Source organism: Chenopodium album, chromosome 15 (genome assembly GCF_948465745.1).
Source record: "Chenopodium album chromosome 15, dcCheAlbu1.1, whole genome shotgun sequence".
In the NCBI taxonomy this organism is placed as follows: Eukaryota; Viridiplantae; Streptophyta; class Magnoliopsida; order Caryophyllales; family Amaranthaceae; genus Chenopodium; species Chenopodium album.
Genome location: NC_137848.1, coordinates 10,896,032 through 10,910,469, shown reverse-complemented (window position 1 = coordinate 10,910,469; position 14,438 = coordinate 10,896,032). Strand labels below are relative to the sequence as shown.

The 14,438-nt window shown below is 37.4% G+C and overlaps 1 protein-coding gene across 1 annotated transcript; it reads left to right on the top strand.

Moving 5' to 3' along the window:
- The first annotated feature begins 4,558 nt into the window (after window positions 1-4,558).
- LOC145582938 (pentatricopeptide repeat-containing protein At3g18110, chloroplastic-like) lies at window positions 4,559-13,168 on the top strand. The gene is made up of 6 exons (XM_081640004.1): window positions 4,559-8,341; window positions 8,466-8,666; window positions 8,831-8,921; window positions 11,093-11,951; window positions 12,517-12,671; window positions 12,769-13,168. Exons 1-4 carry the CDS (start codon window positions 4,740-4,742, stop codon window positions 11,636-11,638), a joined length of 4,440 nt encoding a protein of 1,479 aa, XP_081496130.1. The 5' UTR covers window positions 4,559-4,739; the 3' UTR covers window positions 11,639-11,951; window positions 12,517-12,671; window positions 12,769-13,168.
- The last annotated feature ends 1,270 nt before the right edge of the window (window positions 13,169-14,438 follow it).

Here is a 14,438-nt window from a genome sequence, read left to right as displayed (position 1 = left end):
AATTACTAAACAGTATGTTCAAGCAAGCACATCTAATTTGAAAGCATGAGAATACCAATGGTAGCAACAACGTATTGGGATGCTATTCACATTATTTAAGCGTAGTCGGTTTAATTGGGATGCTATTTTTGTATGTGATTGGTTTAATTGTCATGCAATTTTTGTTGTTATTGGTTATTTGTTAAGCTCATAGGTGTTGGTTGGTTTTGTTTGTGTGATATGTGCAGAATGGATGATAATAGAGTATTGCAATTTCAGTACATGGGTAAGAATGTTACTGTTTTAGTTGATGATACTGATAGGGCTAATCTGATTGATTTGGTCATAGAGTATTGGGAAAAAGCTAAAGAAAACAATGTCCCAACACCCACATATCCCACTTTTAAATACGTGTTTAAAATGAAGCATGTTGATCTCAAGACTGATATTAACTTGGTGAGCATGTAAAGGAGATTTACATATGGGTTGGTGAAATTGATGAGCCTATTGAATCACTCATTTTAGGTAAAAAAAACCCATTGAACCCTTTCACCAGCAGATTGCTAATACATTCAGACTTAAACTAACCCCTAGGAGAAGACAACCAACTGTGGAAAGTAGAGTAGATAAAGAAGAGGATGCCATAGTGGTTAGTAGGGAAGAATTTGAGAGTCATGTTCATATTATTGGAGCTCATAAATCACTTGTTGTACCTGAGATTGATTATTATCATGAAGATTATGGGCCATGCCTTGCTACAGAGGAAACTTGGGCCGATGTTGTCAATTCACCAATCAAAACAAATGTGGCTAATGAGAGAAGGAGAGGAAGAGAAAGGGGGAGAGGGAGAGGTAGAGGATCAGGGAGAGAGAGGGGATTAGTAACTGGAGTAGAGAATGATATTAGAAATGGAGGAAATGTGAGAGGGAGGGGTAGAGGTAATGGGAGAGGGAGAGGTAGAGGTAGAGGGAATGGGAGAGGAAAAGGGAGAAATGCCCAGGAGACTTGGTTTAACATTTCCCCAACCCCTTGGGTTGAGCAAGCAGTTGAAGTGACCATTCCCGACCAGGCAGATGAACTGACTGAAGATCCAACACACCCCCAACCCTCCACACAGTCTATAGTGGCTCCATTGCAAAACCTAGGACAGTTTGGTCTTAGTAACCATCAACAAACAGGTTCATTTGAAATAAACACTTCAAGGTCTTCTAGGGCATCATTTGTGAAGAAAAGAGTGCCTAGAACTACAACTAAGAGAAAAGGGATTGTGGTTAGTGTGAGTGCAAGTGCAGAAGAGAGTGACCCTATTACTGACTCTGGTGTTGGGAGTACAAGAAGGAGCTTGTCAAGGAGTTTGTCCCTTAGTGTAGAAGAGCCAACTCACCAAGACACTTTGCATGATGGTGAAGATGATCAGGTTTACAGCCCTAGTGAGAGTGACTCAGACACAAATGAAAGTGTTGATACAAAAGATGGTTTATCTGAGGATGAATATGGAATCATGATTGAAGATCACTTTGATGCTTATGATGACTGTCAGTTTGACAATGAGAAGGATGAAGATAATTACTTTGCTAGGCTATACAACAATGGAGAGGTTTATGAAGAGAAGGAATTTGGCAAAATTGTATTGAAACCATGGCATTTATTCCTAGACAAACAACACTTAAGGGATGTTGTTAGGGACTACTGCATTCAGTGTGGTTTTTCGGTGATTGTTGATTATGCTAACAATCAAAGGTATACAGTGAGATGCTCAGATGCAGATTGCAACTGGAGATTACATTGTCTGCATCTGCATCTGAGCATCTCACTGTATACCTTTGATTTGTATACGGTGAGATGCTCAGATGCAGATTTCACATTATTTGCTCTAGTGGCTTTGGATGCAAATAATGAAATATTTCCTATAGCTTGGGCAATTGTCTCCGGAGAGGATGCTGAAACTTGGAAGTTCTTCATATGGCACTTGAAGAATGCTTTGAAAGATAGTGGCAGGGGGGATGAGTGGTGTATCATCTCTGACAGGCAAAAGGTTAGTAATGTTTACTCTAATGTTTCAAATGGTGTTATCTTTTCAACTGTACATGTAACTTAACTAATGTGTTTTTCACATACCAGGGTATTGATGTTGCAATCACTGATTTGTGGCCTAAAGTTGGTAGGAGATATTGTTGTAAACATCTCCTCAAGAACTTCAAAGGCACCTTCCCAGGTCTGTTGATGTTTTCTCTCTTCTGGAAAGCATGTGGGGCTTACAACCCTTTCACTTTTAGAAAGGCTATGGAAGCCTTACAAAAGGCAGACCCTGCAACACTGGTATGGTTTTCAAAGGTTGGACCCCAATCAACTTGGTCTAAGCATGCCTTTAATCCTGTTATAAAGTCTGATTTGAACAAATCAAACTTTGTTGAGAGCTTTAACGCAACATTGGGGGTGGACAGATGTAGGCCTGTCTTGACTTTACTTGAAGGTATACAATCATTAATTTGCAAACCTAAGTTTATCTGTGATAACCCCAACACACTATGACCATAATTCATTATTGTTGTTCAGGAGTAAGAAGAGTGACAATGGTAAGGATGGCCACAAGAAGACAAGTGTGTGAGAACTGGAATGATGACATATGTCCAAATATAATGAAGAGACTTCAAGTTATAAGCCAAGAGTCAAGATCATGTAAGTGCTTGCTATCAGGAGAAGGAGAGTATGAAGTTCTTGATGGAAAATCAGTTCTTGCTGTGAAGCTCAACGACAAGACTTGTGTGTGTAATAAATGGCAACTAACTGGTTTGCCTTGTAAGCATGCCATGAGGGCCATATTGCACTATAATGATTATCCAGAAAAATACATTAGTGAATGGTATTAAGTTAGAAGATACAAGCTGACATATGCTAACAACATCAAGTCTATCCCTGATAAAGAACAATGGCCTGAGAGGAACCATCCACACCTAGCCCCACCAAAAATGAAAAGGGGAATTGGAAGGCCAGCCAGAAATAGAAGAAGGAAAGAAGGAGAGCAGGCTAAGGGAAAGAGATCAAAGACTGTCAAATGCAGCAAATGTCAGTGTTTTGGACATAATGCACAAACATGTCAGGGAGGGTTAACTGGAAAAGAAAGGATAGCAGTAGCAAGTGCAACAACAGTCATCAACAAGAGAAAACAACCAAAAAAGGGGGTTTCTTTATCCCAACCTGACCCCACTACAGCTGCATCAACATCAAAGAGGGCTAAGAAGGGTGTTTCATCATCTCAACCACCTTAGTGTTAAGGAATTAGTTCTATTTGCTGTTTTTTTTTACAGATATTTGCTGTTATTTGACTAAGTTAATATTGTTGAATCTTTTGAGTACTTTCTTAAATGGATTATGAGTTTTTGGATTACATTGTAATGGTTTAAAAATTTTAACAATGATTATGTTATATCTGATGTTAGTTTGGAATACTGCCTTTTTTGAAGGTTTGAAATGAATTGACTTGAATTTCGAGCTTCTTATGTGACTTCATAGTTTAACATTGCTTCCTATTGACTTATTTACATCTTTTGTGTTGGTAATGCTAGCTGGTGGTATCCAACATACTTCTTTGGAAGGAGGTCCGTACTTCACCTTCTGTAAGGATGACAACTGATTGGAAAACTGTGCGACTGTTTCCAATACCATCAGTTATATATCTGATTCATAACAATGTTCAGTTTGCCACTCTCACATATGTGGATACATCCACTTACCAGATCATGGGCAATCTCAAGATTGTTACGACTATTCCGATCCAATGTTTTCAAAACTTCTTGATTCACATCCTCTTATCTTTTGAATTTTTGATTTAATTTGTAGTAGACTCATGTTTAAATATAAGTTGGAATTTAATTCTGAAGATTTTTTGTCATGTAGATTATTTTTAAAGAAAAAGTTGACAAACTTGCAATGGATGGCAATAATTCCAAACCTGTGTGCTCCTTTTTTCCAAGTGCACTTCTGAAATTATTTTTTATGAAGGTGCATGTTAATACCTACCAGATAGAGTTATCAACATTAATGATGGTTATCAAGATTAATGATGGTTTTCTACCAAACTACCAGGGGCATGGGACATGCTTTGTGCCTATAGTAATTTAATCAACAATTCAACACAACTTTCGTTGTGGATTAAGGAGGTCCTAGATGAGTCAAAGGTAGATACTAATGGTCAATCAACGGTCCGAATCCCAAAATCTATGTTTAGCCATGGAAGTATTAAGAGAAATTGAGAAGAAGAACAGGGAATACGATTAGAATTGGGGGTTTAGGGTTTAATAAAGGGGTAATTGATTAAGGAGGGAAAGCAACATATAACTTTGGAGGGAAGTGAATTTTTAGAAGGGTAGGTTTGTAATTGTGTTATTAGTAAACCATGGTTAGTCAATAATTAGGTAAAAGTTTATTAATGTTACCAATAAATTAGTATTACTAATTGGTGATTACCAATGATAATCCAAAATTTTGCATTCTACCATTGAGAAAAAACAAAAGTTGGGTGTTACCAGTAAGAATATCCTTAAAAAAAAAAAAAAAAAAAAAAAAAAGCAAGAAGACGTGTTCCATTATTGATATTAGTACTGAAACTTGCAGAGTTAGAAAAATCTGAGATTTTGCCAATTCACTCTGCCATACAACTGAATAATGAATATCCCGCCAACATGCTGAGCTTTTAGCTCCAATTTTATCCACAAAAACCCCTTAAACCCCCTCTCCTAAAAACCTCAAATTTCTCTCTAATGGCGGTTACAAATTCCGGAACTTTTGCAGTATCAGCTTCGCCATTGCACATCGATTCACAATCCAAGGTACGCAGATGCATCCCTTCTTATTGCACTTTAGCTTCTTCATCTTCTTCTGCATCAATTGAAGAAACTACTGTTGAAGAATCAACAAACCCTAAAAAATTTAGTTATAGTAGAGCATCTCCTTCTGTTAGATGGCCCCATTTGAAAATCGCTGAAATTCAACAATCTACGCAAGCCCATTTCAATTTGACCCATAATTTACCGACCCATTTGGCAAAACCGGCGAATGATTCGGAGGAGGAGGAAGAATTTGGGGTTGAAGATGATTGGGGTGGGGTGGATGATGTTGGGGGTGTTGTAAATGATGAGAATTTAGAGGTTTTGGGTAGGACTAGTAAGACTAAGGTTAAGAAGATGACTAAATTGGCGCTTAAAAGGGCTAAAGATTGGAGGAAGAGGGTTCAATTTTTGACTGATAAGATATTAGGGTTGGGGCATGATGAATTTGTGGCTGATGTGTTGGATAAGAAAATGGTGCAGATGACTCCTACTGATTATTGTTTTGTGGTCAAGTGGGTGGGTCAGTCGAGTTGGCAGCGAGCTTTGGAGGTTTATGAATGGTTGAATCTTAGGCATTGGTACTCGCCTAATGCCCGAATGCTGGCCACAATATTGGCAGTGCTTGGGAAGGCAAATCAGGAAAGGTTGGCTGTGGAGATTTTTGCAAGGGCGGAGCCTTCTGCTGGTAATACTGTTCAGGTTTACAACGCGATGATGGGAGTTTATGCTAGGAATGCTAGGTTCTCAAAGGTTCAAGAAATGCTGAATTTGATGAGAGAGCGTGGTTGTGAGCCAGATCTTGTGAGCTTTAATACCTTGATAAATGCGCGTTTGAGATCAGGTCCCCTAGGGCCAAATTTGGGGATGGACCTTTTAAATGAAGTGAGAAAATCGGGTATAAGACCAGATACTATAACTTATAACACACTTATTAGTGCTTGTTCTCGTGAGTCTAATCTGCAGGAGGCGATAAAGGTATATGCTGATATGGAGGCTAATAATTGCCAACCTGATTTGTGGACATATAATGCCATGATTTCAGTTTTTGCTAGATGTGGGCTGGCAAGTAGAGCTGAAAGGATACTAAGAGAACTGGAGGCTAAAGGGTTTCTCCCTGATGCTGTGACATATAATTCAATTCTGTATGCATTTGCTAGAGAAGGAAATACTGGGAAGGTAGGAGAGATTTGCGAAACAATGTTGAAAAGAGGTTTTGTAAAGGATGAAATGACTTACAACACTATCCTTAACATGTATGGTAAGCATGGAGAGCTTGATACTGCGCTGGATTTATATAAAAACATGAAATTGTCTGGGCTAGTTCCTGATGCAGTTACATACACAGTTTTGATTGATTGTCTTGGAAAAGAAAATAGAATGATTGAGGCTGCAAATTTAATGTCAGAGATGTTGGATAGTGGAGTTAAACCGACTTTGCGAACTTTTAGTGCCTTGATATGTGGTTATGGTAAATCTGGGAATCGAGTAGAGGCTGAAGAAACATTTAATTGCATGCTGAGATCTGGAATTAAGCCTGACAAATTGGCGTACTCTGTTATGATGGACATCCTTTCAAGGTCTGGTGAGGCAGGAAAAGCCATGGTGTTGTACAGAGATATGGTTCGCAACAATTTTATGCCTGATCACAAACTTCACCTTTCTTTGATTCAGCTTCTTAAGAAGGAAAACAAAGATGAGGGTCTTCAAAGAATTATCTTAGATATGCAGCAATTGTGTGGTATGACTCCAGTAGATATATCTTCCGTTCTTGTTCAAGGTGAATGCTATGACGAGGCTGGCAGAATGTTGAGATTGGCTGCTGCTCAGGGCTATGATTTGAACCATAAAGACCTATTATCTGTCCTCAGCTCATTTAGCTCATCTGGTCGGCATGTGGAAGCAGAAGATTTGCTTAAATTTATGAGGGATCATGCTTCATCATCTCAGGAACTTGTTGAAGAGGCCTTGGTAATTGTGTTTTGCAAGGCTAATCAACTTGATGCAGCTCTGGAACAGTACTATAACATAAAGGAGTCTGGCTTATTTAGTGGGAGCTGCATGATGTATGAGTCTCTGATAATGTGTTGCAAGGAAAATGAACTGTTTTCTAATGCATCTCAGATATTCTCTGATATGAAGTTTTTGGGAATTGAGCCATCTTATAATATATACGAGAGTATGGTGTGCATGTATTGTCATATATCCTTTCCGGAGACAGCACAATGGGTGATTGATGAAGCAGAAGGAAAAGGCATTTTTTTTAAGGATGTTGGCATTTTTGTTAGTCTTATTGAGGCATATGGGAGTATAAAGGAACTGCAGAAGGTGGAGAGTATTGTTGCTCGTCTAAGGCAAAGATCAAAAGTTGTGGACAGGAGGGTCTGGAATGCAATAATACAAGCTTATGCTGCATCTGGTTGTTATGAACAAGCCAGGGCGGCTTTTAATACAATGATGAGAGACGGGCCTTCTCCAACTATCGATACAATTAATTTTCTGATGCAAGCTTTAATTGTGGATGGGAGACTAAATGAGCTATATGTTTTGATTCAAGAGCTTCAAGACATAGGTTTTAAGATTAGTAAAAGCACCATCCTTTTGATGCTTGAAGCATTTGCAAAAGCTGGAAATATATTTGAAGTAAAGAAAATATATAATGGGATGAGGGCTGCTGGTTACCTCCCAAACATGCATCTCTATAGGATAATGATTGGGTTGCTTTCCCGGGGAAAACGAGTGAGGGATGTAGAGGTCATGGTTGCTGAGATGGAAGAAGCTGGATTCAAGCCCGATCTTTCAATGTGGAATTTATTGCTAAAAATGTACACTAGCATTGAGGATAATGAAAAGACTGCTGAAGTGTTCAAGAAGATTCGAGAAGCTGGACTTGTTGCAGATGAGGATACTTACAATACTTTGATACTGATGTATTGTCAAGACCGAAGACCTGAAGAAGGTTTACGTCTGATGCATGACATGAGAAGGAGGGGTATGGATCTGAAATTGGACACTTGCAAAAGCTTGATTGCTGCCTGCAGCAAGCAGCAGCTTTCAGATAAAGCTGAGGAACTCTTTGATGACTTACAAGCAAGAGGGTTCAAGTTGGATCGGTCTTTTTATCATTTAATGATTAAAATGTATAGAGATTCTGGAAGACATGATAAAGCTGAAAGGCTATTTAACAATATGAAGGAAGTTGGAGTGGAGCCCACCATTGCAACTATGCATTTACTGATGATGTCTTATGGAAGTTCTGGACAACCTAAAGAAGCTGAGAAGGTCCTTGATAATCTCAAATTATCAGGTCATAATCTTAGTACATTGCCATACAGCTCAGTTATTGATGCCTTTCTGAAACAAGGAGATTATAATGCTGGAATTGAGAAGCTCTTAGAAATGAAGGATGATGGTTTGGAGCCTGACCATAGAATATGGACTTGCTTTATCTATGCTGCAAGCTTGTGTCAGAGCTCAAAAGAAGCTATGGTTCTCTTAATGGCTCTGCAAGATACTGGTTTTGATCTTCCAGTAAGGTAGCTAATTGTGAAACGTCCAACCAATGACAAGACTGCATAATATTTTGTCTGCTTAATTTCTTTCTATGTGATCAGCTTTATTATGATATATATGCTGATGAACATGACTCCTAATTGACAGGCTTCTCACTGAAAATTGGGAATCATCAGTTACAATTTTGGATCACTGGATTGAAAGATTAGAGCCACTTGAGGACAATGCTGCATTCAACTTCGTGAATGCTTTGGAGAACCTGTTGTGGGCATTTGAACTCCGGGCTACTGCCTCATTGCTTTTTCAACTGGCAGTAAAGAGGAGAATTTATAAAGATAATGTGTTCAGGTACAAGTTATAAGATTTTAACTTTCAGTATGTACTATATGGTGCTCAAGAGATAACAGTTATGTTTAATTTCACAGTTATGCCTCTAGAGTTGAACTTAATGAATTATTTTGTTTGTATGAAATTCCCTTATTAATTATTTGTTTCATCATTGTGTTTTGCAGAGTTGATGAAAAAGATTGGGGGGCTGATTTTAGGAAATTGTCTGCTGGTGCTGCTCTTGTGGGCCTTACATTATGGCTTGACCTCATGCAGGCATGTTTTCCTTCTTAATTTACTTTAACAGCCTGAAGATGATGAAGTCATAGTCTTATTGTCTAAATTGTGAAGCCGTGTTTCAAATTTGTCTTATAAGCAATGCCTGGTTAAAAGCTTGAAGACAGTCTCTCCTCATATCTTCTTCCTGCTACACATTCTTTAACTGCTTGACTTATAGGAAAATGAACTAAGAAAGGAATCTAAATTTGATTTTCCAATAAGAGTCTTCCAATTTATGTCACTCCCTAAGAATATTTCTATGTGGGTTCATCGTTCAGGTGTTCACCTGTAGGTAAAGGTAATGACCTATGTGGTGTCTATTTACTCCATATCACTTTCTGCATTAATACTTTGAACATCCTTAGAAAATGACCTGGCCTAGTGGTTGTGCCTTGAATTCAAGGGCAATGCACTAGCTAAGCTTGGTCCAGATTTTGCGAAGATAGGGAACTGATATTTTGCAATTTGCAAGTAATGGGAACTCCCACCATATTAGTGATTTTGGGTGACATCTTAAACGTTGCTTTTTCCATGGTTGATAATTGTTTTCAAATGCATGAAGATCAAGAGTATTAGAGATGCCTTAAGATCATGCCATTTAAGCAATGGCTACAAGCCTACAAGTCTAATATTGGTTAGGTATCTTGGCTTAGATTCAAGGACACCAATATGTGTTTAGGACACCTCATTCGTGTCTACGGACAACAGGATATAGAAAGGGAATAACTCATGAGAAACAAATGGTCATGGAAAAGGTCAGGTTGATAAACCAGAATCCCAGATATTGTGAAGCTGGATGCTTATTTCAAATTCAATGAAAACCATTTTGCAAAGTAGAGGCAGCATCTTCATGAACCCTGATGATGTGGGAACTCATGTCATATATCGATAATCTTATAGAGTAATAGGGCATCTATAAAGTTGTATTTTGTGGATTGGTCACTGGGATTGATTGGCCATTCCCCAACTTCCAATCTGCGAGCCCCTAATAAAATGCCATTTTTTTAGTTTAGTGATTTCCTAAGAACTAGGCATCGTGTTTTTCTGGTTGCGGTTGGTGATAGTGGTTTGACTAGGTTAGAGGGCATCCTTATAGTTGGGTTGACAAGTCTGTGTGCATGCCTAAGGCTCTGGGAATCCATAATTAAGTATAGATAAAGATCAAACCCTTTAAACGAATGCTATTGAGCCCTTTGGTTAAGTCACGGACAACTCTGCATGGTTAGTTTTATTTATTTATTTACTTTATTTATTTATTTATTTTTTGGGGGGGTGGGGGGTGGAGGGGATGGAGGCATAGTTTGGCTATGATCAGAGGCCACAAAGAATCTTTAAATTGTATTTGCTGGCATGTAGACATGTACATGATTTGAAAGACCTGTATGTACGCCACTGGGTTGATAAACACTAGTCAAATAGTGATCCAAGGGATTAAAATTTTGAAATATAGAATGTATATTGGGTCCATGTCTAGAACATGGTACTTTCTGTAATGTCTACTTTATTTGGAACATAATTATATGGAGTTGCGGAATTGTCCTGTAATGCCTACTTTATAACTGTAGTGTTGCACTGATGCTATGCCAAAACAGAGTAGAATATGAGATATGTGTGGCATTTTGTAACCTGTAAGTATCTTCAGATATTGAGGTAATTTTCAATCCACAATTTTGTGTATATCTTAATGGAGTTTTCAAGTACATGAGATTCCTATGATGATTTGTAAGCTATTAAGCACCTCTGATGGTTGTGGGCCTTGTGGCTAGGGACTTGCTTGCAAATTTCAAAGTCTCTAGCTAGCTTGACCATTGGAGCTAAAGTATACGATTAGCTTGCCCAAGTTAATTTGCTTGTGGAAAAAAATTCCAAAAGATGGGAGGTTGGTAATTAATAAAATTAAAAAACTTAATAAGAAACTTGAGCTTATTTATATAACAAGCTAGTAGCTAACCATCGGGGTACAAACTAGCTACAAAGGGAGTTAGCTTGAAATCTTATGTGGCATGGGCTAATTTGACAATTAGCTTGCCATTGGAGATGCTCTAGTGTCTAGAAAGTCTACAGATAAGGAATTTCTGAAGTATCTGACTTCATGGCGAATTGAGCTAGAAGTTTATATAAATGCATTTTTTCAGATGCACTGTTTTAAAAATTTCTTAATTGTGCAGGATGCATCACTGGAGGGCTCACCAGAATCTCCAAAATCGGTTGTTCTAATAACAGGGACAGCAGAATACAATATGGTCTCACTAAACAGCACATTAAAGGCATATCTTTGGGAGATGGGATCACCTTTTCTGCCTTGTAGGACAAGAAGTGGACTTCTGATTGCAAAGGCTCATTCCCTTAGAATGTGGTTAAAAGACTCCCCATTTTGTTTTGACCTAGAGCTAAAAAACGCTCCCTCACTTCCACAGTCAAATTCAATGCAGCTTATGGAAGGATGTTTCATGCGGCGTGGCCTTGTTCCTGCTTTTACAGACATTGCTGAAAGACTTGGAGAAGTGCGACCAAAGAAATTTGCAAGATTGGCATTGTTGTCAGATGATAAAAGAGAAAAGGCTATTCAAGCTGACATTGATGGAAGGAAAGAGAAGCTAGATAAGATGAAGAGTAAGGGCGGTGTTACTTTGAAAAGGAAAGTGAGGCACCAGAAAAGAAAGTTTGTAAGGAAAACAATGGCATCAAACACCAAAAAGATGCTTCCTCAGTAATCATTGCTTCCAAAAAAGTGATTATATCTGTCTGTCGATGAGATATCTTTACCCATTCTTCAAGGGTAAATCTTATGTTTTTTGCAAGCCAGTATTGGGGAAACTTGGGCACTGCGGCATAAGCGGGTTTCATAGCTGTTTCTGCCTTCCCTACTTTCTGGTGATATGATCTGAGTGCTATCCATAGAGCTCATTTCAAAGGCATAGCACAGTGCTTAATTCAGACAAGTTTGTTCTGTATTGTCTGCACATATATGCATGATGTATGAAGCCAAAGGACTATTTCACACCAGAGCTGCTGCTAAGTTTTCAGGTCAGAGTTTGTACTAAATTCTCATGATGGATTAGTATTTATAGTAGGGAATCATTTTGCTGCGTTGGTTCCATAAATCTTGATATCTATGCTGACTAATGATTTGATGTTCCTGTGGATCTATGTGGTGGGTTGGGGAGAATCTCATCCGATGCTACTGGTTCCGACAGAAATTCCATCGGAAAAGGTCGTGTTTCCGACAAATACGTTTCCGATGACCATTTTCCGACGAAAAACAGGGTGTTTCCGACAGAATTTTTCCGTTGGAAATGACCTGTTTTCTAGTAGTGGATAGTGATTATAATGCTCATGACAGCAGTATGATTACTAGGCCTTGCTCTCTTCAAATTTTTTATTTTTTATTTTTTCTTTAAAAAAAAAAAAAACCTACTTGCAAGAAAAATCAGTCTTCATTCGTAATTTCATAGAACAAATACAACTGTGAATCATAAAAATCAGCTTTAATCACTAAAATTGGTTTCAATTAGTAGTTTATTGTGACTTGTATGAATAGTATGATGCTTCAAAAACATTGAATAAAAAGTACTTGATGCGTCTATGTCAGGCACTTGTAACCAGCACCTGTACTATAGTAGTGGCGTCTTGAGTTTAACAGAATATTTGAGCATCCTTTTCTTGGAGACCAGAAAAAGATTAACGTTGGTGGAAAGGGTGGTAACTCGAGAATGAGTTGAAAATCTTAGATGTAGTTAATCAAAGGTATATTACTCTTTGTTAACTTTCCCTTTGTATTGTGTTTCCTCAGTTCACAACATCACATCAAAATTTCCATTGAACTTTTTACTTTTCTCTGAAGGATTATCAGCAACAAGGTGAATAGTTATGGGAAGTGATGACCAGTGATGTTTCCAAGTGATTGAAAAGCAAGACTGCAAAATGCATTAGTTTACACGAAGTATATATGATGAGATTTGGCGGAGAACCCCATGTATGACCAGCCTGCATGATTCAATCTGGTATGGTAAAAATCAAATTTGAGAGGCAAGTGATCAATGCTAAGAACAGATCGAGACAGCATTACAGGAAGTTAAGTAGATTAAAAGTAGGTTTAAATTTCTACTCATAGTGTATAATTGGATCATGTCTGTATGCTAAGTGCTGTTTTCGGTGCCAAAAATGGTGTAAATATTGTATTAATGGCTTATTGAGCAACGATCATGAGTCTTCTTTTTATTTACTCGTTTAGTTTTCTTTTTTGTGTGGCTGTGCATGTGTGTTTTGCTATTTCATCTTTTCCTTTTTATAATGTTCAGGTGGACAGTGATAGTTGAATATTGGAGTAGTCATCTTGATATTCAGTCTATTGGTTTTGAGGCTGACCTCGACTACTACTTGGTAAAAATGGCACCGGGAGCCATTGTTTAAAGTGACACCGGGAGCCATTGATATACATTTATTCTGTTGTTGGGTTACTCGCTTACTGTGTTCAGAACTCCGCTGTGTGAATATTGAGGACTGTTGTTCCGTTGGTATGAACCCATTTTCTTAATGAACAACTACTGTTTCAGTTCACTAGGGGTGCAAATAGACTCAAATGTATAAATGAGTTGTGCACTGGTTGCCATAACTATTCTAGAGAATAGCACTAGGTCTCGAGCACAATTTCAATTGCAAATCATTGAAATTTGATTTGCTAAATCTTGAAGAAGGTTCAACAGATTTTGAAATATTTATTAATATTTTCAATAATACTTCTTAATTTCCTATGCAAGATTTTCGTAGAGGGAAATCGTCATATTGATAAATGAATGTTCTAATCTATGCAAATGTTCCCAGCAAGTTGGTGGTATTTTATTAGATAGCCAAGCAAAGCAAAATCTTTATAAAATAAGACTAGTGTCACATTATCAGGTTTCCTTTTGTATTTATATTTAGTACGGAGTATATTTGCGTTTGGTGTAAAGAAATAGCTATAAAGACAATGATGTAAACGAGATTCAATCCTAAGTTTTGAATGTCACCCTTTATAACTTTAACTTTTAGCTACGAAGTAAATAAGTTAATTGATATCAACTTTCAAAAATTGAAAAAGTTAGTTGACATCCACGTCAAACAAACAAATCAATAGTGTGTTTTTACACACTACATCTTTATATAAATAAATTACCCTAATATAAATAAAAGTTATTTATATTTTATTATTAAAAGTTACCCAAAAAAAAAAAAAATTATCCTAAATTCAACAAAAGTTATCCCGATATACAGTAATATTACTATACATCGGATGCATACAAAAGTTTTTGAATAATGTAGTATACGGAGTATGAGAAATTCTTAGAAAATGTAGGAAAAGATAGATACTCTTTTAAGTTTTAACATTTATACAACTTTATATTTCCAATCCACTATTTTAAAATCGTCCTACATCAAGTATTTTAGAATCAAAACTCTCCTTCAAACCTCTCATTCTCTGTAATTAAACGCTTATATTTGTGATTTGGACTATTTAAACCTCTATTTAATCCC